Raw genomic sequence first — 27,766 nt, 5'->3', positions numbered from 1 at the left:
GACCTGGGATTAGAGCGCTCAGCTTATCCCGGCTTCTTGACCTTCATGAGCCTCTCTTCCAGGATAGTTTTTGAAGAGACTCTTTTGGTCATCCTCTTAATTTTCTTATCTTTATTTCCCGAATATCCCTGCTTCTAGAAACATGAGGCTGCTTGGTCTTAATCCCATCAATTTGCATGCATAACTTTGGCTTTCATCTTCGTCTCTTGCTTTTTGCCGTAGTAAACAGATGATGTCGTTTCTTGTGGTCTGGCAGGGAGAGGTTGGCCTGTAGTTTTGGCTTGAAACGAAAAGTTTCTAGCAACCCGCTTTCAGTTATCTATCATCTGTAAGCTGGCAAGGTGAATTGTGTAAATTGAGACTATCTAGTCAGTAGTGAGATTCTGAGTGCAAGTTACAGGTATTTCTTCAAACTCCTTTTTCTTGCAAAGTATATCATCTGTCTAGAAAGTTGCATAAAACCTGTACAGTCTTACAAATTTGGAAGAGAAAAGCTGTGTAACTACCAACATGGTCTAGAAAGCGAACATTGCTCAAGCCTCGGACCACAGTCCTGTCCCTTCCCGGGAAGGAAACACTGTCCTTCTATTTATGAGAGTGATTGCTGTTCTTATTTTTATTGTTTACCACCCGTTTACGCAGCCCCTGAAATGGCTTCAGCTCACTTGTTGGACCTTTCGTAAATGTAATCCCCCCACACGTTTCTTGTATTTTACTTCTTTTTCAACCGTTGCCACTTCGTTTTATTTTACTGCCATGTCTTAGTTTTTACTGGGTTATCTCAAGCTTTGACTTGGGTTTTCACTGTGGTGCAGGAGCTCCTCGAGAGCTATCAGGAGAAGCGGGGTGTCCTGGCCAAGGGGCAAGGGTGCTCCACGAAGGAAGCGCCAGTCACTGTTTCAGATGTTGCTGAAGAATCACCTTGTAGAATAAGAGAAAAGCCCTCAATTGTACAACTAGGAAGCGATGCGATCATTAGGAGACGAGTTCCAGAAGCAGACTGAAGATAGAGGCCAAATTGTAAGGCAGCGTGGACAGAGGCAGCAGGAACTGGTTTTGTGATTGAAGTTCCCTTCACAGGCAAGAAGCAGACTGAATTGATCTTAGAGCCTCTGCCTTCTCCCTCTGAGGGTGAGGAGAGGATGCAAGAGAGTGGGTATGTGGGAAAGCTAGGGCCTTGTGAGGGTGAGAGGGAATGGGGGTGGAGGCACTGGTAGAGGGGTCGGGATTAGAACGGAATTAGGAATAACTTTTCTCCACAGTCAGGGACACGAAAAGGAGCCAGATGTGGAGGCAGACGATTGCTGATGTAAACCTGAGTCTGCACGGCCGGGGGACTCCTGGCAGGCAGCTGTTCAGAAGACTTGTGTCCTGTTAGGCACACACAAGGATACGGTAACACGCTGAGGGAGTGAAGCCCGATTGAGGGCAGTGACACAGAGAAGGAACTTCTGTCGCTTACCTCCCCTTTTAGCTCGGACCCGTCATGTTCTCTGTGACCTCCATTTTCCCACCTGTAAAATGAAGGAATTGGATGAAATTCAATTCTAAACTCTTCTAAATTCTTTGCTCTCTAAGGATGGCCATAAAGGAGATTCTAGATATGACCTAATTACTCCGAAGTGCCCCGATCTTTTCATGAAGCTCCCTAAACGATTTTGGAATAATTTCCCTCTGACCAGATGTGACATGTGAAAATATAACTCAGTCAGTTAAGAACACTCAAGATCGATTATCCATTTCATAAAGAGGTGCTTCTCTTTACCAAAGAATTCTTTTCAGTGGTAAGATTCCATTATGCATTTAAAGCAATTCATTTCACAAAAAATCATATTCACGCTCAGCTCCTCTGGAGCGTATAAAAGGAGGAACATTTGTGGAGGCGAAAGTTCAATGTGACGTTAAATCCCAGCGTCCCTCTTCACCTGCTGGGCTGCCAGATATCATTTCACTTCATTTAAGTTTCTGCTCAAATGTGACTTCCTCAGGGAGGCCTGTCTAAAAATAGCTTCGCCATCAGTTCTCTTATCCTGGTTGTTGTTTCTTCTTCTTCTTCTTCTTTTTTTTTTTTAATAACACTGTCCCTACCACACATTTTATTATGTATTTATCCATTCTTCTCTTGCCACCGCTGGATTGTGAGATCTGTAAAGACAGACACTGGAACAGTCCTGCTTGTTCTAGCACTTGGAGCAGTGCCCGGCATGTAGAAGAGGGTCAGCAAGTCTTTGTTGACTGGGTGGGTGAAGGAGTCTCACCCCATCGGAACCTGTAGCAAAAGTGATGTCGAATTAAAAAAAAAAAAATTGCAGGATTCTTACTTGGTGATTTCTAGGGTCCAAGGACTACCAGCTGGTTACGTGGTCACGGGATCAGACCTTGAGGATGTGGCGGGTGGATTCCCAGATGCAGAGGGTACGTACTCCGCGCTGTTATGGAGGAGCGCGCCTGGGTGTGCTTACAACTTACAGAAAGTACAGGCCTGAGTCCTTGGAGTCAGAGGACGTGTGAGAGACATTCACTAACACTTGCTGTTGGCCGAGTGGTGTATGGAGGCCACACTGAGGCTTTCAGGGCTTCAAGAGCCAACTCCAGCGTTGGGCACTTTTAAGCATCAAGAGCCTCTGACCGCCTTTTCTCTGGTCCCGGCATGAGAGTGTGGGCAGCCTACCGAGCAGACGGCCTGTGGGCTTCATTTCTTTCTCTTCTTCTAACTGAACTGGGACGTCTGACCTCACCTGCAGTGTTCAGAGCCCTTAACGTCCACCCGCAGCACCTGTCCTGTGAAGCCCTTTTCAATTTTTGCCCCTATTAAATGATACCTGTTTCTTACGTGAAGCACAGTGGTTGGTACCTGGTGTGAACTGCCGTGGCCCTGGCTGTGCTGTGCCTCAACACGGTTTTTCCATTCCGTGGCGACGTGCCTTACAGGCAGGAACTGTGCGTCCTCATGTGGCCTCCCGCGTGGGGGTGCCTGGCTGGCTCAGTTGGTAGAAGAGGCAGCTCCTTTTTTTGGTGCCAAAACCTGGGAACGAGAACATGCAACTCTCTCTCTCTTTGTTTTTGTTTTTTGTTTTTTTTAAGATTTTTAAAAATTAATTAATTAATTAATTAGAGAGATCACCTGTCTGGGGAAGAGCAGAGGGGGAAGGAGAGGGACACGCCAACTCCTGGCTGAGTGTGGAGCCTGATGTGGGCCTCGATCCCATGATCCCGAGATCATGACCTGAGCTAAAACCAAGAGTCAGACACCCAACCGACTGAGCCACCCAGGCACCCCAGAACACATGCAGCTCTTGATTTCAGGATTGTGAGTTCGAGCCTCACGTTAGCTGTAGTAATTACTTAAAAATCAGCCGATCCATCAGTCCTTCAATCTTAAAAATAAAATCTGCAGCACTGCTCAGTACAAAGTCACTCTTGAGTGTTTGGGTCCAATATCCTCACCTTACTGCCTTTCAAATATATTTTTTCTAGAAAGTACCATTTGTTCATTTTTGGTCTTGGGTTAGCCGAACAACTCAATAAAGGCTTGGAATTTAAAATAATGTTTTCTGAGGCTTGCATAAACTCGGAACAGGAAGAAAAATTTCCAGGGTAGCTGAAACTCTCATCTCCTGTGTATTTAACAAGGGAGATTTGGTAATGGGTAAAGCCTATTTTGATCAGTTTTTGGCTGACACCTTTAGCCTTTGTGCTTCCCATTTTTAAGTCAGAACCCTAACCAGACATGGAGATCGTTTCCATTGATTTCTGTGGACCTAGATCTTCTACCCTTTGTTGCAGCTTTGTGCAAATGACATACTAGATGGTGTCGATGAGTTCATTGAGAGCATTTCTCTTCTGCCGGAACCAGAGAAGACCCTGCACGTTCAAGATACAGATCACCAGCACAACCTGAGCCACGGGGAGGAGGAAGGTAATTGGCCAGATGGGTGTTTCAGGTGACGTACCCCCTGTGCATCTCAGAGTTTCAGCACATACCTAGAACGGCCCTCGGACCCGTTTTCAAAAGTGTTTGCCAAAAACTGAAGAACCTCTCTCCCTTGCCAGTCTTAAAGGAAGACCCCCCGAGCAGTATCCTGGAAGAGAAGAAATCGGAGCAGCCGGGGCTCCCGCAGACTCTGCAGCAGGAGTTCTCCCTGATCAACGTGCAGATCCGGAACGTCAATGTGGAGGTGCTCACTGGCTCACCACCTCGCTCCCCTGCTGGCGCGTGGCCGTTGGTGGGCCAAGGGACTCCTCCAGCTCTCATTTCGGCTAGCAGAGAGCTTTGCTGCTCCAACAAGTGAACCTCTCTGCTGGCTTTTTTTTTTTTTTTTTAAGATTTTTATTTATTTATTTGACAGGCAGAGATCACAAGTAGGTGGAGAGGCAGGCAGAGAGAGAGGAAGAAGCAGGCTCCCTGATGAGCAGAGAGCCCGATGCGGGGCTCGATCCCAGGACCCTGGGATCATGACCTGAGCCGAAGGCAGAGGCTTTAACCCACTGAGCCACCCAGGTGCCCCTCTGCTGGCTTTTTTATTTCCTAGGTTTTCTAGAGAAATAGATGTTTTGCAAATGCAAATTATAGCCTCACCGTAGTATTTTCTCGTCAGATGAACCGAGGAGTAAGCTGATGCTCATGTGTGTTGAAATCCTCCTAGCTGCTCCCAACACCTCGTTTGACCACTTTGTGTCAAGTTACTTAGAGCCAGGAAGGCTTAGTGCTTTGGCAAAGGTTACTGGTAGAGTTAGTGGCAGAGCTGAGTTTGAAAGCCAGATATCCTGACCCCAGCCCTCCACCCCCCAGCCCCCAGGTTCTTTGTGCTCAGCTGTACTGCCCTCCCTTAAAGCTGGCCATTTCCTTAATGACTTAGATTCATAGTAAGAAGGTCGTCAAACATCTTTGTTCATTTAACACATGAAAACGTTTACTCTCTTCCTTTTGGGGAGATACTGAAATGCTTTCCTTCAGAAAACTGAGTCTGAGTTTTGAAGCTTGATTTGTTCTTTTTTTGCCCAGATTCAACTAACAGGTATGGATATGTGTGTATGCATAATTATCTCCTTTGGCCTTTTTGGGGGTGGGCGTGCGGCAGAGGGACAGAGAGAATCCCAAGCAGGCTCCATGCCCAGGATGTAATCCAAGACGGGGCTCCATCTCACACCCCTGAGCTCATGACCTGAGCTGCAGTCAAGAATTGGATGCTTAACCTGTTGAACCACCCAGGGGCCCCTCTTTTGGCCTTTAAAACAACTCTGCAATACATGCTTTTATCCCTACTTCACAGAGGAGAAGCTGACACTAAGAGATGTCATGACTTGTAGGAAGTCAGCAGCTATTTGAATCTGTCTCCAGATTTCCCATGTGTGCGCCTTTCTTTGCTCTACTCCAGCTGCCTTCTCCGGATGGCAGTGCGAGAAATCAAGAGAGAGAAAGGATTCTTTGATTAATTGATTATCTGTATCAATCAAGAGAGAGAAAGGATTCTTTGATTAATTGATTATCTGTATCAATTCAGATCATACCCCTCTGTTGAGAACAGGTAAGACTGGTGTGGATAGCCAAGTGATTCTAGTTTAAGAAGGAGGTCTTGATTCCTTTTCCAGGAGTGCTTTTTTAAAAAGTACTGAGATGTAATTCACGTAAGTATGAAGTTTGCCCTTCTAAAGTGTATAATTTGGTGGTTCATAGAATAGTCACAGAGCTCTGCCATTATCACCACTAATTCCACAGCATTTTCATCATTTCATCATCCCTAAAAAGTCCTATACCCATTCACGGCCCATTGCTGGGGGGGCCCACCCCACCCCCACCTGGGCACCACTAATCCGCTGTCTCCGTGGATTTTCCCAGGAGTACTTTTTTAACTCAGACCGGTATTTCACTTCTTCCTGCTCTCTTTTCTCATCTCAAAATAAATATAACAAGTTTCAGTCTACCTCACAGCTTCAGGCTGAAGCTTTTTTAAGTCAAAATACTTTGAACTTATTAAATCAGTGCCAAAATTAAAAATCTGTCTTCAACACGAGTTGTCTCAGTCTTCCAAATTGGTTTGTCTCTGGAAAGTCTCCCTTCACCCCGGTCCCGGGAACCTCGAGCTTGCAGTCAGCTTGTTTAAATGTATTAGTGTCCGGAGATGCCCGATGGTTCCTCTCCTAAGCTGTTGCTCCTTTGTTGCCTGTAGATGGATGCGGCGGACAGGAGCTGCACGGTGTCTGTGCACTGCAGCAGCCACCGTGTCAAGATGCTGGTGAAATTCCCCGCACAGTACCCCAACAACGCTGCCCCTTCCTTCCAGTTTATCAACCCTACAACCATCACATCCACGATGAAAGCGAAGCTGCTAAAGGTGGGCTCTCTGTTCACATGTTCTCCGTAGTGTCGTAAGAGGAAACGTCTGTTCATGGGCATCAGCATCTTAAGCTGCATGGTCAAGTTGAATGAAAGCTCCAGTAGATGAGATTTGAAAGTCCATCTGTGCGGATGTGCTTCTCTGTTAACTTTATTGTCTATAGAAAACATCAGGGCCGTGGTTCTTAACCTTTTTGGATCATGGAGCCCCTTCAAACATTAAATGAAAACAATGAACCCTTCCCCAGAGAAATTTGTACAGATGCCTTATATAATCTTAGAAATATTGCGTGTAAATAGTTGTAGTTCTGTCGTTGTATATAATCTGCTCATAGATCTCATTAAAACTCTGCATGAATCCCAGGTTAAGAACCCTGCAGTACATTTTCATTTATCTGGGAACAGTAGGCTAGGTGTATTCTGAAGCTAAAAGGTATTTTATAATTGGAAAACAAGGGATGCCTGAGTGGCTCAGTCAGTTAAGTGTCCAACTCTTGATCTCAGCTTAGGTCTTTTTTTCTCTGGTTTTTGTTTTTTTTTTTTCTTTTAAATCCGTTCCAGGATGCCTGAGTGGCTCAGTCGGTTAGGCGTCTGCCTTCAGTTTAGGTCATAATCCCAGGGTACTGGGATTGAGCCCCAAATTGGGCTCCTTGCTCAGCGGGGAGCCTGCTTTTCCTACCACTTCTCCTTCTGCCTACCACTCCCCCTGCTTGTGCTCTCTCTCTCTCTGACAAATAAATAAATCTTTAAAAAATAATAATAATTCTGAGAACATTAAAATTAAAAAATAAAAAAAATAAAAAAAATTCATTTCATGGAAGAAGGTGGTGCCCTGCTCAGGTGAGGCTGGCTAGCTCTCCAGGTGAAGTGTCTAAAGGGATGGCAGTGCCTGAATGGTGGTAGGATAGCCTGGCATCTGGTCCTTGCTCCTGTGGACTCAGAAAGTTGCTTTTCCTGCAGAGCTGATAAGGCAGAATCTCTATTAAAAATGCCCCACAAGGGGCACCTGGGTGGCTCAGTGGATTAAAGCCTTTGCCTTTGGCTCAGGTCATGATCCCAGGGTCCTGGGATCGAGCCCCACATCGGGCTCCCTGCTCAGCAGGGAGCCTGCTTCCCCCCTCTTCTCTCTGCCTGCCTCTGCCTACTTGTGATCTCTGTCTATCAAATAAATAAATAAAATCGTAAAAAAAAATGCCCCACGAGCTGGGCATGGTACACCTTTTTCAGTTTGAGCAGCATCATGAGTGAAGTAACTGAAATGTCCTGACAAACCAAGATGACCCAAACGCTATTCAGCCTTTGCCTCGTTTCTATCATAGACACTTGACCCATCTTCCTGGAGGGAGATACGTGACCAAGAAATTTTTCAAGGGGTGTAAGGATCTCTCAAATGCTACTTTGATTTTGTTATATAGGTACATTTTGTGCTTGGAAATTTTTTTTTTATCCAAGTATAATTAACATGTAGTGTTAGATTAGTGTCAGGTATACAATATAGTGACTCAGCAATTCTGTACATTACTCAGGGCTCATCACAAGGGCACCCCTTAATCCCTAGTACCTGTTTCACCTGTTATCCCCACCCCCCTCCCCTCTGGTAATCATCTGTTTGTTCTCTAGAGTTATGACTCTGGAGTTATGAGTTTTTTTGTTTGTCTATTCAGAATTTGAATATTTCATTGTCTTATTTGCACATACAAAAAACATAGATGTTGCTATTGTTATAAAAATGATAGGATTAAGAGGTATCTTTAAAGGTCTAATTCAGTGCCATCCAATAAAAATAGAATGCAGGCTACACATAATTTAAAATGTTCTAGTATCCACACTAAAAAAAGAAAAAATTGAAAGCAGGTAAATTAATTTCAGTAATATTTTTAGTTAATCCAATATATGCAAAGTATTCTCATCTCAACATGTAATCCATATAAAAATTATTGCAAGAGTTTGCATCATTTTTTTTTTGGTACTAAATCTTCAACACTTGGTATGAAGTTTACACTTACAACACATCTTAATTCAGCATGCCTAGCAGCTGACATTGGGCCTTTCCTTTTTTTTTTTTTTTTTTTAAAGATTTTATTTATTTGAGAGAGAGAGAACAAGCAGGGAGGGCAGCAGAGGGAGCCTGAAGCTGAGCTTAGTTCCAGGACCTCGAGATCATGACTTGGGCTGATGCCAGACGCTTAACTGACTGAGCCACCCAGACCCCCCCGCACATCTCAGTTCAGACTTAACCTCTCTTCACATGCTGTGTAGCCCCCGTGGGTAATGACTTCTGTAGTGCAACCCACAAGCCCAGTTAACACGCCTGTCTTCAGTATGTATGTTGGTTTATGTCTATAGCATGTGCTTTAAAATGTTAGGATTTGTGTTTTTAAAGAAGCAAAAAAAAAAAAAAAAAAAAAAAGATACGTTGTGATTTCCACTGAAGTGAAATCTGTTCACCCTGGCTTGTATTGGGTATTACTTCTAGGATCCTGAGATTTTCATGAGGGGGTGGGGGTTCAGCTGGAAGGAGAGGAAAGGAGTAGAATTCACAGGAAAGAATGTGTTTTCTTTTTTTTTTCTTTTTAAAGATTTTATTTATTTATTTGACAGAGAGAGACCACAAGTAGGCAGAGAGGCAGGCAGAGAGAGAGAGAGGGAAGCAGGCTCCCTGCTGAGCAGAGAGCCCGATGCGGGCCTCGATCCCAGGACCCTGAGATCATGACCTGAGCCGAAGGCAGCGGCTTAACCCACTGAGCCACTCAGGCGCCCAAGAATGTGTTTTCTTAAAAAAAAAAAAAATAAGAATGTTTTCGCTCAAGCCTTGCCTGCCCTGGCTAAGGAGAGAGCTTCTCGAATCTGCTCTGTGAGCCTCTAGAGGAGGTGGGAGGGAGGATGCTTCATTGGAAGCCGCAGACACAGCCACGCTCCCGTCTCCCTGCATCTTCACGACTTCCCACTGCTTTGAAGAATAAAAGTGAATCAGGAGAAGGAACGTTGCTATTCTTGACTGTGTTTCGTGCCTTTTCTAGATCCTGAAAGACACTTCTCTGCAAAAAGTGAAACGAAACCAGAGTTGTTTGGAGCCCTGCCTGCGCCAGCTCGTCTCCTGCCTGGAGTCTTTTGTGGTGGGATTCTCCTACCAACCTCTGCTTTGATGTTCCATTTTGTTTCTTCCTCCCCAAACTAATGTGTCCGTATTTTGTAAGTCAGCTTTAAGACAGCTTGTGGGTTTTAGTCTGTTAATTTTTAAATTTCAGAACCAAGAAGACAGCACTTCCAGCAACCCCTTTGCACTCCCAAACTCCGTCCCTCCACCCTTACCAACGTTTGCCCGGGTGACCACTGCCTACGGGTCGTACCAGGATGCCAATATTCCCTTCCCTAGGACCTCGGGGGCCAGGTTCTGCGGAGCAGGTGGGTCTCTTTTTTTGGTTCTCTGATTCTAGATTTTGAGAGCAAGAAGCCCAGAGTGTCCTGTAGTCTATAAAGAAATCTCAGAAAAATCAGGAAATTGTCATTTGGTTTTGTTTCCTGGGAACTCTGCTGTAGTGTTAAATGGTCTAATGCCAAATTAACTTCTGCAGACACATCATAAGAGTGTTCAACCGAATTACAGTTTTAATTTTTTGCATTCTCATGAGCATGAACTTGAGTCTTATTCAGATCCCTGATTCTCAACACAGGACAGGACCCTGTCCTGTGTTTATATACAGATATAAAGTATCTGGGAAGATTTTTTCCATGCCACACACAATCCATCCCTCCTGGATTCTAGCGATTCTGACCCTCGTCCTTGTTATGTATGGCTACAGTCAGGGCTGACCAGGGCGGCTTCGGATTTCCCACGTGCAGCTAATTGACCTTGATGTGCACATGTGGTGTCTCCTTTGTCAGGGTATCTGGTGTATTTCACAAGGCCAATGACGATGCATCGAGCAGTGTCTCCAACAGAACCTACTCCGAGGTGAGCCTGAGAGATTCAGATGTCCATTGTGTTCACGGGGCCGTAAGTGGGCAGACGTCTGAGAATGTGCACTGAGTTTGTCTTTGGACAGGTGCTTTTAGTTCTTCAGTAAATACCCACTATAAGATTTATTCAAGAAAGATGAGGTTCGTGAAATTGCCACTAAGCTAAGATTTGGGAGGTCCAGTTACTACCAAACCATCAGAAGTAGTTTGATGAAAGCTGTTGTTAGGGCACCTGGGTGGCTTAGTGGGTTAAAGCCTCTGCCTTCAGCTCAGGTCATGATCCCAGGGTGCTGGGATCGAGTCCTGCATCGGGCTCTCTGCTGAGGAGGGAGCCTGCTTCCCTTCCCCTCTCTCTCGGCCTGCCTCTCTGTCTACTTGTGATCTCTGTCTGTCAAATGAATAAATAAAATCTTAAAAAAAAAAAAAAGCTGTTGTCAACACAAGGCAAATTCTTCTTTAATGTGCTTTTCCCCTATTGCTAAAGTATCACTTGAACATTGAATAAAAATAAAAAAGTAATGAAAAAGATCATCTGCTGGTCCACAGCGCCAATATGGCACTCCTAATATTACTGAAACATGTTAAATTATTTTAAAAATGACATTAAGTGGTTGGAAAAACTCACAATATGGAAGTTTTAAATTAAAATTTGAAAGCTCTCCTTTTCCTTGGCGAGTCACTGTTAGCATTTCAACATGCTTTCTGTCTGGTCTCCGTTATTTTTCTGTGTGGGGGTTTTTGGTTTATTTGTTTTGGTCTCTTTTTAAGACGCAATCTAAGTAGCAAATGGGAATGTGGACTTTGGAGCCAAGCCCCTGGGGCCTCTTGTTGGCCCTGCTGCTCTGTAACCTTAGGCAAATTACTAAACTGGGCTTGAGTTTCCTCAACAATAACTTGGGGATGATCCTGGCACCTGCCTCCTTCAGTTGTTGGGAAGATTAAATGTGTAAATCCCCGAGAAGCATTTAGAACAATGGCTGGCATGTTGCTCTGTGTTTCCTATTATTACTACTGGTTGTTGGTGTGTGTGTGTGTGTGTGTATGTGTTCATGTATTTGTTTATGTTTATACTGTTTTATTGAGATATAATTCACACAGGATATAGCTGACCCATTTAAAATAATTGTTGTATATTCACAGAGACAGAAGGTAGATAGTGTTTGCCCAACCCTGCCTCTAGGGTACCTGGGAGTGTTGCCAGGTTGGGGGATACAGCTTCCTTTAGGGGTCATTTAAAATGTTGTAGAATTGACTGTAGTGACGGCTGCACGTAAATTTGCCTATTCTGGGCATTTTATATAAATAGAATCATATAGTTACGTGGCCCTTTGTGACAGGCTTCTTTCACTTGGTGTTTTGTTTTCAGGGCTCATACATGTAGCACGTATCAGAACCTCCTTTCTTTTTATTGCCATATAATATTCTATCATACATATATGCCACCTTTTCTTTCTTTATTCATCAGTCGATAGCCATTTGGGTTATTTCCACGTCCTCGTGATTATGAATGATGCTGCTAGGAGCATTTGTATGCAAATTTTTGTGAGGGCCTAGATTTTCATTTTTCTCAGGTACATATCTAGGAGAGGAATTGCTGGGACATACTGTAAAGGGTGTTTTTTCTTCATTAATCAACTTTATGTTTTAGAACAGTTTTAAATGTGTAGCAAAATTGAGTGGGAAGTTTGGGTACATACCCTTGTCTCCACACACGCGCAGCCCCCCTGCCCATACCACTAGTTTTTTATTTTATTTTATTATTTTTTTGTTTTTTATTTTTTTATTTTTTAAGAGATTTTATTTATCTATCTGACAGACAGAGATTGCAAGTAGGCAGAGAGGCAGGCAGAGAGAGAGGAGGAAGCAGGCTCCCCGCTGAGCAGAGAGCCCGATGCGGGGCCCGATCCCAGGATCCCGAAGGCAGAGGCTTTAACCCACCTAACCACCCAGGCTCCCCTACCACTGGTTTTTTAAGCTTAAATATTACCAGTTGCATATGTAGACTTCTGGTTCTGCAGTGTAGCAACCAGGATAACACGGAAGCCCTCCCGGTGCAAACATCTGGGTGTGCTGGTTGGAATAGAATCAGCATATTTATAGGAAAGAGAGAAGATTCACCTCCTGCTTTCCTGAGAGTCTGCCATTCTCTGCAGTAACCCAGGCAGACGAGACCTTGGTGGACAGGACTGAGGAGTTACATGTCAGAGACCCTGTAATTGCTTTGGGTTTCTTATTTTAAACATTGTATTAAAAATCAACCACCTACTCTCAAAGGGAAACCAGAAGATGAGTATCTGGACTTTGGAACAGCATTTTACTGAGGTCTAATTTACAGTACACCAATGGGAATTGCATGCCTTGATGACCAGCACCCAGACCAGGGTACAGAGCCAAGTTTCCCCTGTCCATCCACGCAGAGGAAACCTGTCTTGTGACGTCCATCACTGTAGTTCTAGTTTTGCCTGTGCTTGAACTTCATCTAAGCAGAATGTCATGCAGCATGTGCTATTTTTTATCTCACCTATTTTGTTCAACTTACTGTTTTTGTTTTTTAAAAAAATTTTTTTAAAAGATTTTTAATTTATTTATTTGTCAGAGAGATAGAGAGAGCACAGGCAGGCAGAGTGGCAGGCAGAGGCAGAGGGAGAAACAGATTCCCTGCGAAGCAAGGAGCCCGATTCGGGACTCAATCCCAGAATGCCAGGATCGTGACCTGAGCCAAAGGCAGCCACCCAACCGACTGAGCCACCCAGGCATCCCTGTTTTTTTAAAATTTCTTAAAGATTTTATGTATTTATTTGAGAGAGAGAGAATGAGTGGGGGGCGGGGGCAATTGGAGAGGGAGAGGGAGGAGCAGACTCCCCGCTGAGCAGGGAGCCCTGATGTGGGGCTCAGTCCTAGGACTCTGGTATCAAAGTGACTGAGCTGAAGGCAGCTGCTTAACCAACTGAGACACCCAGGTGCCCCCAACTTAATGTTTTTGAAATGGATCCATATAGCTATATATGTCAGTGGTTCCATTGTATGAAATAATGCATTTTATTTATCATTCTCTTCTTGAGGGATATCTGGGTTATTTCCAGTTTGGGGCCTGATAAAATAAAAATTACCACATGGTTGCTCTACATTCTCTCAAAAATTTGGTGTTTTCAGTCTTTTCAACTTTAGCCATTGTGGTAGGTGCGCGGTATCTCATCAAGGTGATGGCTAGTGATGTTGCGCAGCTTTTGTGTGCTCATTGAACATTTGGGTTTCTTTTGTGATATGCGTGTTCAAGTATTTTGCCCATTTCTTTAGGTCTATTTTTCTTATTACTTATTTGTGTTAATTTTTTTTTAAAGAATTATTTATTTGACAGAGAATTCTCAAGTAGGCAGAGAGGCAGGCAGAGAGAGACAGGGAAGCAGGCTACATACTGAGCAGAGAGCTCAATGCAGGATCGATCCCAGGACCCTGAGACCATTACCTGAGCTGAAGGCAGAGGCTTAACCCACTGAGCCACCCAGGTGCCCTATTGTGGTAATACTTTTTTTTTTTTTTTAAAGATTTTATTTATTTATTTGACAGAGAGAGATCACAAGTAGGCAGAGAGGCAGGCAGAGAGAAGGAGGAAGCAGGCTCCCTGCTGAGCAGAGAGCCGGATGCGGGACTCGATCCCAGGGCCCTGAGATCATGACCTGAGCTGAAGGCAGTGGCTTAACCCACTGAGCCACCCAGGCGCCCCTGTGGTAATACTTTATTCTGGTTGTAAATCCTTTACTAGAAGTATGTGTTAATTTTCCCTGAGTCTGTGGCTTATCTTTCTCTTTCCCTAATTATTTTTAGTAAACAAGAAGTTTTTAGGTTTTTTTTTTTTAAGATTTTATTTATTTATTTGACAGACAGAGATCACAAGCAGGCAGAGAGGCAGGCAGAGAGAGGAGGAAACAGGCTCCCTGCTGAGCAGAGAACCGATGTGGGGCTCTATCCCAGGACCCTGAGATCATGACCTGAGCTGAAGGCAGAGGCTTTAACCCACTGAGCCACCCAGGTGCCCCAAGAAGTTTTTAGTTTTGATGAAGTCCTGTCTGTCACCTAAAAAATTCTATGATTAATGCCTTTGTGTTCTAGAAAAAAAAACTTAGCCTACCCAAGGTCACAAAAATATTCTTCCAATTTCTTTTAAAAATTTATAGTTTTAGATCCCTTATTTAAAGGCTATAGTCTATCTCAAATTAATTTTTGTCTATGATGTGAGTAGGGGCCAAAGTTCACTTTTTTCAATTGAGATATATAATTATTCCAGCACCATTTAAGGAAAAAATGGAATTTTCTTATTGAATTTGCATTGATTAAAAAAAAATTGCATTAGGATGCCTGGTGGCTCAGTTGCTTAAGCCTCCTCCTTTTGTTCAGGTTACGATCCTGGGGTCCCGGGATTAAGCCCTGTGTTGAGCTCCCTGCTTGGTGGGGAATCTGCTTTTCCCTCCCCTTTTGCCCTTTCCCTCACTTGTACTTTCTCTCTCTCAAATAAGTACATAAAATCTTTTAAATAAAATTGCATTTGATATCATTGTTGAAAATCAGTTGACCCTGTTTGTGGGTCTGTTTCTGGAGTTTGTTATTTTTCCCCTTTGATCTATAGGTTTTTCTGTATGCCAACACTGTCCCCCCCTTTTTTTTATTAACATATAATGTATTATTTGTTTCAGGAGTACAGGTCTGTGATTCATCAGTCTTACACAATTCCCAGCGCTCACCATAGCACATACCCTCCCCAGTGTCCATCTGCCGGCTACCCGATCCCTCCCATCGCCCTCCACTCCAGTAACCCTCAGTTTGTTTCCTGAGATTAGGAGTCTCTCTCGCTCTCTTCTTTTTTTCATAAAGATTTTTATTTATTTGTCACAGAGAGAGAGAGAGAGAAAGCACAAGCAGGAGGAAGGCAGGTAGAGCAGGCAGAGGGAAAAGCAGGCTTCCCATCGAGCAGGGAGCCTGATGCAGGACTTGATCCCAGGTCTCTGGATTGTGACCTGAGCTGAAAGCAGATGCCCAGCCAACTAAGCCACCCAGGCATCCTGAGTTTAGGAGTCTCTTAATATAGGTTTGTGTCCCTCTCTCATTTCCTCTTGTTTCATTTTTTTCCTCTCTTCCCCTGTGATCCTCTGCCTTGTTTCTCAGATTCCATCAGTGAGATCATATGATAATTTTCTTTCCCTGATTGAGTTACTTCGCTTAGCATAATACTCTCTAGTTCCATCCACGTTGTTGCAAATGGCAAGATTTCATTTTAGTGATGGCTGCATAATATTCCATTGTGTATATACAATCTTCTTTATCCATTCATCTGTTGATGGACATCTGGGCTCTTTCCATAGTTTGACTGTTGTGGACATTGCTATTGTAAACATTGTGGTGCAGGTGCCCCTTTCATATCCCTACATTTGTATCTTTCAGGTAAATTCCCAGTAGCGCAATTGCTGGGTCCTAGGGTAGCTCTATTTTCAACTTTTCAAGGAACCTCCATACTGTTTTCCAGAGTGGCTGTACCAGCTAGCATTCCCACCAACAGTGTAGGAGGGTTCCCCTTTCTCTGCATCCTTGCCAACATTTGTTGTTTCCTGAACAGTTAATTTTAGCCATTCTGACTCGTGTGAGGTAGTATCTCATTGTGGTTTTGATTTGTATTTCCCTCATGCTGAGTGACGTTGAGCCCTTTTGCATGTGTCTGTTGGCCATTTGTATGTCCATTTGTATGTCTTCTTTGCATAATGTTCTGTTCATGTCTCCTGCCCATTTCTTGACTGGATTAAATCAAGGTGTTTTGGTTGTTGAGTTTGACAAATTCTTTATAGATTTTGGATACTAGCCCTTTATCTGATATGTCATTTGCAAGTATCTTCTCCCATTCTGTCTCTTGTCTTTTGGTCTTGTTGACAGTTTTCTTTGCTGTGCGAAAGCTTTTTATCTTGATGAAGCCTCAATATTCCATTTTTGCCTTTGCTTCCCTTGCCTTTGGCGGTGTGTCTAGGAAGAAGTTGCTGCAGCTGAGGTTGAAGAGGTTGCTGCCTGTGTTCTTCTCAAGGGTTTGAGAAGGATTCCTGTCTCACATTGAGGCCTTTCATCCATTTTTAGTCTATTGTGTGTGTGGTATAAGGAAATGGTCCAGTTTCATTCTTCTGTATGAGGCTCTCCAATTTTCCTAACACCTTTTGTTGAAGAGACTTTTTTCATTGGACATTCTTTCCTGCTTTGTTGAAGATGAGTTGACCATATAGTTGAAGGTCCATTTCTGGTCTCTCTCTTCTGTTCCATTGACCTATGTGTCTGTTTTTGTGCCAGTACCGTACTCTTTCGATTACAGCTTTGAAATAGATCTTGGGGTCTGGCATTGTGATGCCACCAGTTTTGGTTTTTTTTTTCAACATTGCTCTGGCTATTTGGGGTCTTTCCTGGTTTCATACAAATTTTAGGATGGTTTGTTCCTGCTCTGTGAAAAAAGTTGATAGTATTTTGATAGGGATAGCTTTGAATGTGTAGATTGCTCTAGGTAGGATGGACATTTTAACAATATTTATGCTTCTAATCCACAAGTATGGGAACATTTTCCCATTTCTTTGTATCTTCCTCAATTTCTTTCCTAAGTACTTTATAGTTTTCTGAGTACAGGTCCTTTGCCCCTTCGGTTAGGTTTATTCCTAGGTATCTTAAAATATTTGGTGCAGTTGTAAATGGGATCGACTCCTTAATTTTTCCTTCTTCTGTCTCATTGTTGGTGTATAGAAATGCAACTGGTGTCTGTGCATCGATTTCATATCCTGCCACTTTGCTGAATAACTGTATGAGTTCTAGCAGTTTTGGGGTGGAGTCTTGGGTTTTCCACATAAAGTATCATATCATCTGCAAAGAGTAAGAGTTTGACTTCTTTGCTGATTCAGATGCCTTTTATTTCTTTTTGTTGTCTGATTGCTGAGGCTAGGACTTCTAGTACTATGTTGAATAGCAGTGGTGAGAGTGGACATCCCTGCCATGTTCTGACCTTAGGGGAAAGCTCTTAGCTTTTTACCATTGAGAATGATACTTGCTGTGGTTTTTTCATAGATGGCTTTTATGATACTGAGGTATGTACCCTCTGTCCTTACTCTGGGAAGGGTTTTAATCAAGAAAGAATGCTGTACTTTGTCAAATGCTTTTTCTGCATCTACTGAGAGGATCATATGGTTCTTGTCCTTTCTTTTATTAATGCATTGATTAACATTGGTTGATTTGGGAGTGTTGAACCAACCTTGCATCCCATGAATAAATTCCACTTGGTTGTGGTGAATAATCTTTTCAATGTACTGTTGGATGCTATCTAACACTATACTTTAAAAAAAAGTTTTTTTTAAAGATTTAATTTATTTATTTGACAGAGAGAGAGAGACACAGCAAGAACATGAACACAAGCAGGGGGAGTGGGAGAGGGAAAGCAGGCTTCCCGCCAAACAAGGAGCTTGATGAAGGGCTTGATCCCAGGACCCTGGGATCATTACCTGAGCTGAAGGTAGACGCTTGATGACTGAGCCGCCCAGGTGCCCCTAACATTAATACTCTCTCTCTCTTTTTTTTTTTTTTTAAAGATTTTATTTATTTATTTGACCGAGATCACAAGTAGGCAGAGAGTCAGGCAGAGAGAGAGAGGAAAGCAGGCTCCCTGCTGAGCAGAGAGCCCGATGCGGGGCTCGATCCCAGGACCCCGGGACTGAGCCACCCAGGCACCCCTAACATTGTACTCTTAATGTAGTTTTTATACAGTAAGTCTTCGTGTTTGCAAAGGTGTGTCCTCCAACTTTATTATTCTTCAGGATTGCTTGCTTACTCCAAGTCTTTTGTAGTCTTATAAAAATATGAAATGGCTTATTGGTTTCTACAGAAAAAAAGCCTATTCATATTTTAATTGGAAATGTGTTGACTCTGTAGATCAATTTGGAGAAAATGGACACCTTAACAATAATAATGGAAACTTCCAATCCACTAACATCATATATGTCTCTATTGGTTTGGGTTTTCTTTAATTTCTCAGCAATATTTTATATTTTCAATGCACATTTTTAAATTAAATTTGTTTCTAGGTATTTGATGCTATTGTAAATGAAAAATTTTTAATGTTTATTTCCAAATGTTTGTTTCTAATGTATAGAAATAAGTAGATTTTTATAGATTGGCCTCCTATTTAAATTCACTTATTTGCTCTACTAATTTGCTGATTTTCTTGAATTGTCTATGTATACAATTGGAAGTATTCTCTGTTTTAACAGACAAAGCGTTTTTGTTTTGTTTTGTTTTATAAGTTCATTTTGGTCTTTTTCTTTTTTTTTTTCCCCATTTTACCCATCTTTTCTCTTGGTTTCATCATGTGCTTAAGAGCAACACTACTTGGAAATATGGGAAGACTGTAGCCAATATGGATAATTCTGCATTTTCAACCACAGGTCTCTGTCAGCCTTGTCTGCTTATCATACTGGCTTGATTGCGCCCATGAAGATCCGCACAGAAGCCCCTGGGAACCTTCGTTTATACAGTGGGAGCCCCACTCGCAGTGAGAAGGAGCAGGTCTCCATCAGCTCCTTCTACTACAAGGAGCGGGTAAGCAGCAGGCCATGGTCTATGATTCTAATTCCGACTGGATTCTTGTTTTTTGTCTCCCTACCTGCTATGCACAGCAAAGTTAGTAATCCACCTTAGTCTTCAACTTCCAAAATTGGTTTGTTCAAGAAGGACCTTTGCTTTGTTCCTTACAGTTGATTTTAACTATTGTGAATTGTGTGTGGAGGGGTGAGTTGGTTCTGTTATAATCCATATTCTTCACTCCCCATCTAACCCTATCCCGTTACCCCATTTGTTAAGGTGATTCCCATTGTTTCAAGTAGAATTATTATTATTATTATTTTTTAAAGATTTTATTTGTTTATTTGACAGACAGAGATTACAAGTAGACAGAGAGGCAGGCAGAGAGAGAGAGAGGGAAGCAGGCTCCCTGCTGAGCAGAGAGCCCGATGCGGGACTCGATCCCAGGACCCTGGGATCATGACCTGAGCCGAAGGCAGCGGCTTAACCCACTGAGCCACCCAGGCGCCCTCAAGTAGAATTATTAACCTGCAGATCTTCCTTAGTGTTCTTATGTTTGTCCGCAAATTAAGGGAAGCTTCTGAAGGCTTGCGATCTCAAGATATTTAGAACGTCACAGCGGTGAGAAGTTTTAAAGTTGATCTGTGAGGGGTCTTATGGTTTTACTGTCTGCACCAGAGTGCCCATCTGAACGGATAAGTTTATATGAAAATCCCCTGAGCCCATCCTTGTGTTCCTGGGTTCTTCAAGAACTCGTCATCCCTAATGTAGCTATTTAGCTGTCAGAAGCCTTTGGTGACGATAATGTAGAGAAGGTTGGCAGAGCGTAGGAATGCTAAGAACTCTCTCTGTGTTGTCAGACTGAGAGGCTGGTTTAAACTGGCTTTTAACTGACAATGATGTTTTAAACAGAGCTACCGCTGAGTTATTAACCAGCTCAGTCCTTAGGAATTCTTTGTTTCTGTCCCCAACTAATTGGGAAATGATGGATTGACTATAGATGGAATGTGTTTTTTAAAAAGTTGAGTTATTTTAAATAAAAACCCAATTTCCAGCTAGTGTCAGAGGTGCCTGCACTTTGATTGCAATGTATTGTCTGGCCTTGGTCCACACTGGTAGGTGGCCACCTCTGACTTGTCGAGTCTTAGAGTTTGTATGCGACTGAAATGGACAGCAGGAGCTGATTGAGGTGGACCAACCTTGGACAAGACCACTCCGTTGAATGGAGACAGTGATTATTGCCGTTCTGTAGGCCCCTTCACCTCTCTGGTGGAATTGTGCCCCTCTGGCTGTCCCTGACTTATCTTCCCAAGTCCTTTACATTAAAAATTCTTAGGTTTTCTTCCCTCTAAGCAAGCTAGCAGGCATTTTATTGACTAACAGTCAAAACAAACTCGTGGTTGGGTAAGTGGGGGAATTTTATTCAGCATCAGGGCCAGGCTGAGGAGATCTTTTAGCCAAGAGCTAGGTCTGAATCCTCCTCTGAGTCATGTCATGTGTTACTCGTGCTTGGGTTTGGATTGGGAAAAGAGGTAGACTAGCATTTTGACTCTGACAGTGCAGAAAGGCCACGCCTTAGTCAAAATAACTCCCGTTCCATGGTGGGACCTCTCCTAATGCCAAAACATTTGTATAGCCTTATATTCATGTTTTTCATGGTCTGCCATAAACACCATAATTATAAAGAGGGACCAAAAGCACATAGATAGTTACCTTTTACCAGACAGGATCTGTTGGGGAGGAGGGGAAAGACTGTGATACTTCACTTTGGGATGACTCCCAGTATACAGCTTCTCCACAGGCTATGATAGTCCCTTAGGATGACCTAGTATAGTAAGTGATCTTGACGTTGTATTTCAGAGACTGACCATATAAAATACGGGTAGTTACTAATGGTAATTTTATATGAAACGTTTGTATTTCTGTGTGATATACATACAGAAAAGTTCACAGATCATAAGCATATAATTCAGTGAATTAACAGTCACAAGGGCAAAGAAATAGAACATCGTAAGAACCCTAGAAGCTCTGGGGGAGGGAAGCACATCTCAGTGGGTAACATATAGTAATTCGGTGAAATCCTATGAAATTACTGATACTTGACTGTTTTTAACCTCAGAAAGTTTCATGTGGTTCAACCTCATAAGCAGTTAAACGAGTGAGTCATTTTGTGATGAATCTGAAATTAAATTGATCTCTCCTTGAGCCTTGTTCATGTCCGTCCCATTACATGGGGCCGAAGGCGGGGACTGGGGGAGTGAGGGAAATGAAGTATGGCCGTGATATCTTACAGAGACGATCTTCCTTCCTTTTAGAGGTCGATATAGTTTTATTCCTCGAGGAGTATTTTTTTATCCTCAGGTATCTAGTTTGACATGTCAAATAATACCACTTTCATTACTTTTGTTCTCAAAATGATTCTAGATTACTACATTTCTTTGTGCTTAAGTCTTTATTTTCAGCCCCCGTTTTCCCCCTACATATCTTTATTCTCTTTCAGATCTCTACCCTTGAGATCATTAAATGAGTAAGAGTAAAGGAAAAAGAATATAACTGCATTAAAGTATAGCATGTAAAGTAAAGCATGAAGTAATTATAGAGTGTTTTGGAGATTATAAGAAGCTTTATGGACCCACTGGGGATTTTACTGTTTGTTTCTCTTGTTTTTATGTGTTTTTAACCTGCCCTACTTAGGTCATATTATTATATTCACCCAAATGTTCTCTGGATGGAATTCCAAGATTCATTCCTAAATATTAAAAAAATGGGAGAGACCTAAAAAAAAATCAACAACCAAAGCCAACTGTCAAATTTCACAGGAAGTTAGAAAGCCCAGAGAGATGCTAACATTCATCTGGTAACTGGACCAACTATTAATAGTTGATGAAATATTGTTTAGTCTTAGGGCAAATCAGAGGACCCAGAACTTGTGATAAACATTAGGCCTTGGCCTATAAACATTTCTAAAATTCTGCAACCTCCACCCATGCTTCAGTTTATGTAGCTAAAATAGAGCTAATGTAAATAACTGAGGCGGTCTTGAAGTTAATAGAATAATTTCTGATTTCCATCGGCAGTGCTTTTCCGCCCCAGTTTCGCACTCATGCCATTAGTGAGCGCCCTCGGGAGGGCAGCTCTTCAGCCTTGCTCCCTCTTTCTCTCCATTTCCCGTGTGTGCTTGCTCACCCATCACTCCGAAAATAGACCTGTGGCCCTGAGGTCAAGGCTCCCAGTTTCCCCTGTGCCCCCCAAACCACACACCAGAAACAGTTTCTACCTTTTTAGGAATGAGAATCTTTTCACACATACGTATGCTCTTGATGGAAAGGGGAGACCCTCCACCCATCTCTCGACTTGCCCTGGCATCCTCCCTAGAGAATCCCAAGCTTGAGCTCAGCCTCCTTATATCTTGAAATGCATTTTGAGCTGAAGAACGAGGACACTGAAGCTGGGTTCAGAGTGCGATGGGTCGGGAGGGCGGTGAGGGCGTTGAGATACTGCTGTGTTTAAGTTCGGATGGGTAGTCATACAAACCCAGTTTTGCAGTGTATTGTGGTACCTTTTAATCCATCAGATGTGTGGGAAGCTTTCATTTTATTCTATATTTTTCCCTTTTAATTTTCTTGGTGTTTTTCTTCCCTCCTCCTGGGTGTAACGTTTTCACGCACAGATGTCTCCTCGCTCTGCCCGGCGACGTTGGTCCATACAAGCAATTAACGACTTCCCGGTACTGTGCGCTGTGCAAATGCTCTCCTTGACTAATCCTGTCTGCCCAAAGGCCCAAGAATAAAATGCCACCTGCCTGGCTTTGAGGAACCTGAGAGACAGGCTGGCTGGTTTTCAGGACCAGCACAATAAATTTTTCGTTCCTGGGAGTCAGGCCCCAAGGACTTCCTCCTCGTTTTATCCAGTTTCCACTGGGCGAAGACTGAGACCGTTAAGGATCCTGAACGGGCTTCTTTGAAAACGAAGCCAGACACTGGGTTTCTTGCAAAGAACCCCAACTGTAAGCCTTTTGCTCACCTGATTTCATTTGGAGTATTTGTATCATTTCCTGGGCTTTCAAAAGCCTACCTTTGGCATGGGGTGAAGCAGAGGAAGATAGAAGAGGCTTCCACCATTTTGTCTCTCTGTTTTTATCGTCTTGGTCTAGTTTAAAGAGGGAAGTGCTCACCTGCTTCATTGGCATGATGCATAAGCTAGTCTTTAATCCTTCGGGAACTTTCTGGAACAATTTTTTTTTCCCCTTACCAACAGTATTTTGCACTGCAATGAAACCTCTGCTGTGGACTTCCTCGCTTCCTTTTCTTTCTCTCTTCCTCATTCCCGTTGGCCATCCCCCCTCTTCTGTCTTCCTCTCCCAACCCCTTCATGTTTCACTAGTGCCAAGGTGAAAGGCAGCCTTGCGCCTTTTGTGTAAATTTCATTCGGTGTAAAAAATTTGGTGGGGGAAGAGTCCTTATAGCCTTTTCATATCGAAACCAGTTGAAATCAGGAGCCCTGACTAGCACGTACCACTGCTGCTGACAGCTTGCAGGTGGAGTGGCCATCGTGGCCGCCATCCCTCCAAAAGCCTGTCCCAGCCAACCTGACTGCTGGATTTCCAGTGATTTCCAGAAGTCTCTCCTCCTGCTGCTATTGAAATAGGAGCTCACGTTGACTCACTGCCCACTCTGCTGATTATGCATTGTTGGTGGGGTTGCTGCGAAGCAGTTGGTGGCTTATTCTTGGGCTGTTTTACATTTAACCCATTTATTGGCATTGATGTTGCCTCCGATTGTAGCAGTAACACTGGTGGTACAGTCGCAAGCTGGCTATATTGGTTGTCATTCAGTGCTATTCGCACCAATGCCTCCCCCCGCCCCCACCTCTCCCAGTCCTTTCCTCCCTGTCCTCCTTCCTATGAGTCCATGAACGCCTTCTTGGTATGTTCAGAGGAGTATTCTGGTGCTCATCATGTGATAATTGTCTGTCTCGTTTTGTCTCTCTTCCTCAATCCCTGCTTATGAAATCTGTGGGGCAGGGGTGTTTTCTGGGATGGGGGCATTGAGAAGACCTAAGAGAAATGCGGGCCCGTTGCCTCCCAGAAGGACCGAGCCTACTGCCCAGAAAAGCGCCCCCGTCGAAGCCCGTCAGAGTGGGACTAGAGCCATGCGGGAGGTTTCGGGGGCTGTCAGGCCAGAGTGCCCTCCCCTCACCTGGAACGCTCAACCACACCTCAGCCTGGTGTGTCGCTGTTCTCTGCATGTTGTCACCTGACAGTGGCACAGATGAGGGATTCCTCCAATCACCAGCAAGATGTAAGGGAAGAAGTCGTCTTGGGGACGTGTGGATGGAATATGAACCCTTTTTGCTGCAAGGAATTTACCTGTGCTCCTTTGGGAGCAGCAAGGACCTAAGGCTCTGACATCTGCTCAGAGACTGAGCATGTCTTTATGTACATAGGCAGACTGGCTGTATCTGCGTCCCCAGCATACATGGTCACTAGCCTGGCATACTGGGTGACTCCCCTAGTCTGCAGGGGTGGCACTTCCTATTTAAAAACCACCAACCACTAAATAGAAAAAACGAGACTCTTTTTTATGGCCCCTTACAGATTTTTGATAACATTTTGCACTCGCTCCTTACTGGATTAGATGAATGTGCAGTGTGGTCCCGTAATTGCTCTTATAGTTTGAGGCCTGGCGGCAGCTGTACTTAGACCCACCCAATGCCCAGCAGATGTCCTGTTACAGGCTCAGAGGCAACTGAGTGAGTTCCCACCACACATCGCCTGCACATCAGAACGGATCAGGGGAACCAGCTAGAAGCCTGCCATCTCAAGAAGTTGCCAGGCAAGTCCCAGGAAATCCGGACTACGATTTCTATAGTTCAGTGAAGGGCGATCACAGAAGGTTGTCCAAGACCACTGTCGACGTTTTCATCAAGTACCTGTTGACTCACGCGGGTTTTTTTCCTCCCCATCTCTGTAACCAAGGACCCCAGATGGGCAGAGGAAAGAGTCCTAAGGCATCTCTTTGGACTCTGTTCTCTTCCCTCTGAACGTGCCTACCCCTCCCACTCCCAGAAAGGGGATGAAACAGAGTGAGGGGCTGACCCTGGCCTGTAATATAGCATCTGGGGCTGAGCCCGGGGAACCCCCATGTGAAGCCAGTAGCCATGGCCGCCTCTTGTCTCTGCTGGTGTTTAGCCTGCGGCTCTGGCTCGGCTCAGGGTGCCCGGGGTACTTGGCAGAGAAGTGAAATGAGCAGTAACTGGAGGGCCTGGGGTGTCGGACAGGCCTCACTCCCATCAGACGTTCATCTCCTATGCAGAGATGGATGCATTTAAAGGTGGGCCAAACAGTTCACATAGTAACAAGTAGCTTAGTCTTAGGGCTTCTTTTTTTTCTTTATAATCCAAAATCATGCACTCAAGAGCAGGTTAATAAGGATGGGCTTAGCAGCCTGACAGCCTGTGTTCAAATTTCAGCTCTTAGGAGTGTGGCCTCAAGTAAGACTCACATCGTCATTTGTCAGATGGAAGCAGCAGCCCCTCTTTCAGGGAGCGGTGGTGACGGCCACACTCGCAGTGAGGGAACATCCCAGAGCGGGAGCTCATGTTGTTCATAATAACAGACAAATCTGTAAAGCCTAAGTCAAACATATATGCTCTTGGACTTGCGTCCAGGACATCCCTCATTTCCTGCGCAGAGGACCCTCTGTGGCCATTTGAAGGTGAGGCTGTGGGGAGATGGGACAGTTGCTCACGATCTTCCATGGTCTGTGTTACCCAGGTCCTTCTGCTCAAGTCCATTTGGCCTTCTGAAGTGATCACTTTCAGAAATAACACACGTCTGCTAGGAAAAACATTTTTAAATGAGCTAGTCTATAGGCAAAGGGACCACTTTTGGCACATGGGCCTTAATATTCTGTTTTCATTAAGTTTGCTTAAAAAGACGGGAAATTGTGGTGGTTTTCTGTGTGGCCTGAAAGGTAGCAGACCCCATCCCTCATGAGGCCTCCATTTATTTCCACGGAGAGTTACGTGGAGCTGTGGTGAAGTGGCCGGTTCTTCGGACGCCGCTCATTTTCTCTTATAAACAACGAGCCAGAGTGTCTGCCTGGAACAGTGTTTTAGACGCCTTCCACCCAGCACAGAAAACCAACGAGATGGATCATACTCCATTCCAGGTGGAATCTTTTTAGTGTCCATCTTTTCCTCTTGTTTCTTTCTTACTTTTTTAATCCAGTACCCTAAATCTCATTTGAGGTATTCAATTATGTGGGACCTATGGGTGTTGTTTCCTGGAATTTTTAAACTCCTGAAACCTGGATTAAAAAAGTTTGTGTACCTAACACCCTCCCTGTTTCAGTTCACCACACTGTGCTGTTCCTGTCACTGCCCAGTAGATGCCCACAAAAGTACCCTGCCTCCAGCCAGTCACGTCAAATGATCTCACGCACATGGGCGACATCTGTCTTGGGTCGGTTAACGCCGTCTGGCTCCAGCCCGTTCTGACAGGCGGTTTACTCTTCAGCCCATTCTCCCTGTATGCGTCCTTGTCAGGATATCTGTGGCTCCAAAGCTAGTATTTTTGTGAGTGGGTACATAATTCTTTAGAAACTAGCCCGCACAAATCGAGAATCAAAGGGCTGCTCGACGTAGTAGCTGAGGCTTCTCTTAGATTGATAGTAATGATGTGTATGAATCAAGATCACAGAAAAACTCAGTTGCTGCCAAAGATCAACTGGGTCAGAGTTCCAAATGGATAACGTAGCACATGTATTTACAAATTAAGATAAACAGTTTATATCCTCAGCCAACCTTTACCCACCACGATCCAAGTCCAGGTGTCCTGGATCTAGTCGGTTCCATAACACTTACGGAGCCCATAGGAAGCTACATGCATTGGGCATCTTTGGGGATTAGACCGGACATTGCTGGTCAGAAACGACTAAATACAGACCATGACTCATGAATGGAAGAGCAGTTGTATAAAAATCACTTGCAAAAAATCAATTATTTGTGAGTAACCTAAGAATGGTCTAATCTAAATTCCTGAAGGCTTATAATACTTTTATAATCATTACAGATTTTTTAATTGCACGTTTTCGGTCTGCACTCTCACCTTTCCACTGTGGCCTTATTAAACTTGCAAGATCAGAATGGAGCTCATCGTGAGGCATAGTTCTCAGCGAGCAAAGAGGATGACATGAGACTAAGTTCATAGCAAATAAGGAGCTCGCCCAGGGTCACACTGAACCAGCACAGGTGGTAATAAGACCCACACACCTTGGTTTTCTGACTCCTGATTGCAGACCCCTTCCCTAGCCACTTTGTTAATAAGTATGTCACCTCCCCCCTGAGTTGAGTCACTTTGGTGGGCTCCCTTTTAACTTCCAGCAATAAAATAAAGTAAAATATTGTTTCCTCAGCTGCTTGTCATTTTGAGGATACCAGATGGGGCTATCCTGATAATGCCCCCTTTCCAGGACATCTCTCATTTCCCACACACAGGGCTCCTTTGTAGGGGGTGCCCTGGGGAAATAGGCCAGTTGCTCATGGTCTTCCATGTCCATTACCCAGGTACCTCCGCTCAAGTATTTTTGACATTCTAAAACGATCCCTTTTAGAAGTAATTCAAGTCTGCCAGGAAAAACCGGGTAATTCTCCTTGAGCTGCTCTGTTTCTCGGTCTGCCTGCCACAGATTAAGGTTTGCAGAGCCCACACTGCTGAATTAAATTTTCCACAAACCCGATTAAAGCCGTCTGAGAAGAAAAAAAAGACTTTGATTAGTTTCAAGCAAGAACTTTGACCCTAAGGCTAATCCCAACCTTAAAAGTTGCTCTTCTTCCACAATTTTGTGGTCTTTACTAACTTATTTACCTGCTGTTCGTTCT

General features: G+C 43.8%; 1 protein-coding gene across 4 annotated transcripts in view; it reads left to right on the top strand.

Moving 5' to 3' along the window:
- WDR59 (WD repeat domain 59) overlaps positions 1-27,766 on the top strand; it is a 93,039-nt gene that overhangs the window by 45,067 nt on the left and 20,206 nt on the right. For 3 of the 4 annotated variants that reach the window (XM_004754003.3, XM_045076306.1, XM_004754005.3), the window contains exons 11-19: positions 2,336-2,415; positions 3,787-3,919; positions 4,054-4,178; positions 6,171-6,335; positions 9,358-9,453; positions 9,586-9,742; positions 10,223-10,292; positions 18,748-18,901; positions 22,554-22,610. In XM_004754003.3, coding sequence (XP_004754060.1) covers positions 2,336-2,415; positions 3,787-3,919; positions 4,054-4,178; positions 6,171-6,335; positions 9,358-9,453; positions 9,586-9,742; positions 10,223-10,292; positions 18,748-18,901; positions 22,554-22,610 — 1,037 coding nt within the window. The remainder of the gene's footprint in view (positions 1-2,335; positions 2,416-3,786; positions 3,920-4,053; positions 4,179-6,170; positions 6,336-9,357; positions 9,454-9,585; positions 9,743-10,222; positions 10,293-18,747; positions 18,902-22,553; positions 22,611-27,766) is intronic. The other variant, XM_004754004.3, reaches the window with a different exon arrangement.

This window comes from Mustela putorius, unplaced genomic scaffold, assembly GCF_011764305.1.
Source record: "Mustela putorius furo isolate JIRA1106 unplaced genomic scaffold, ASM1176430v1.1 tig00000174_pilon_pilon_pilon, whole genome shotgun sequence".
NCBI classification, from domain to species: domain Eukaryota; kingdom Metazoa; phylum Chordata; class Mammalia; order Carnivora; family Mustelidae; genus Mustela; species Mustela putorius.
Note: the sequence above shows the minus strand (reverse complement) of the source record. Positions and strands in the feature narration are given on the sequence as shown.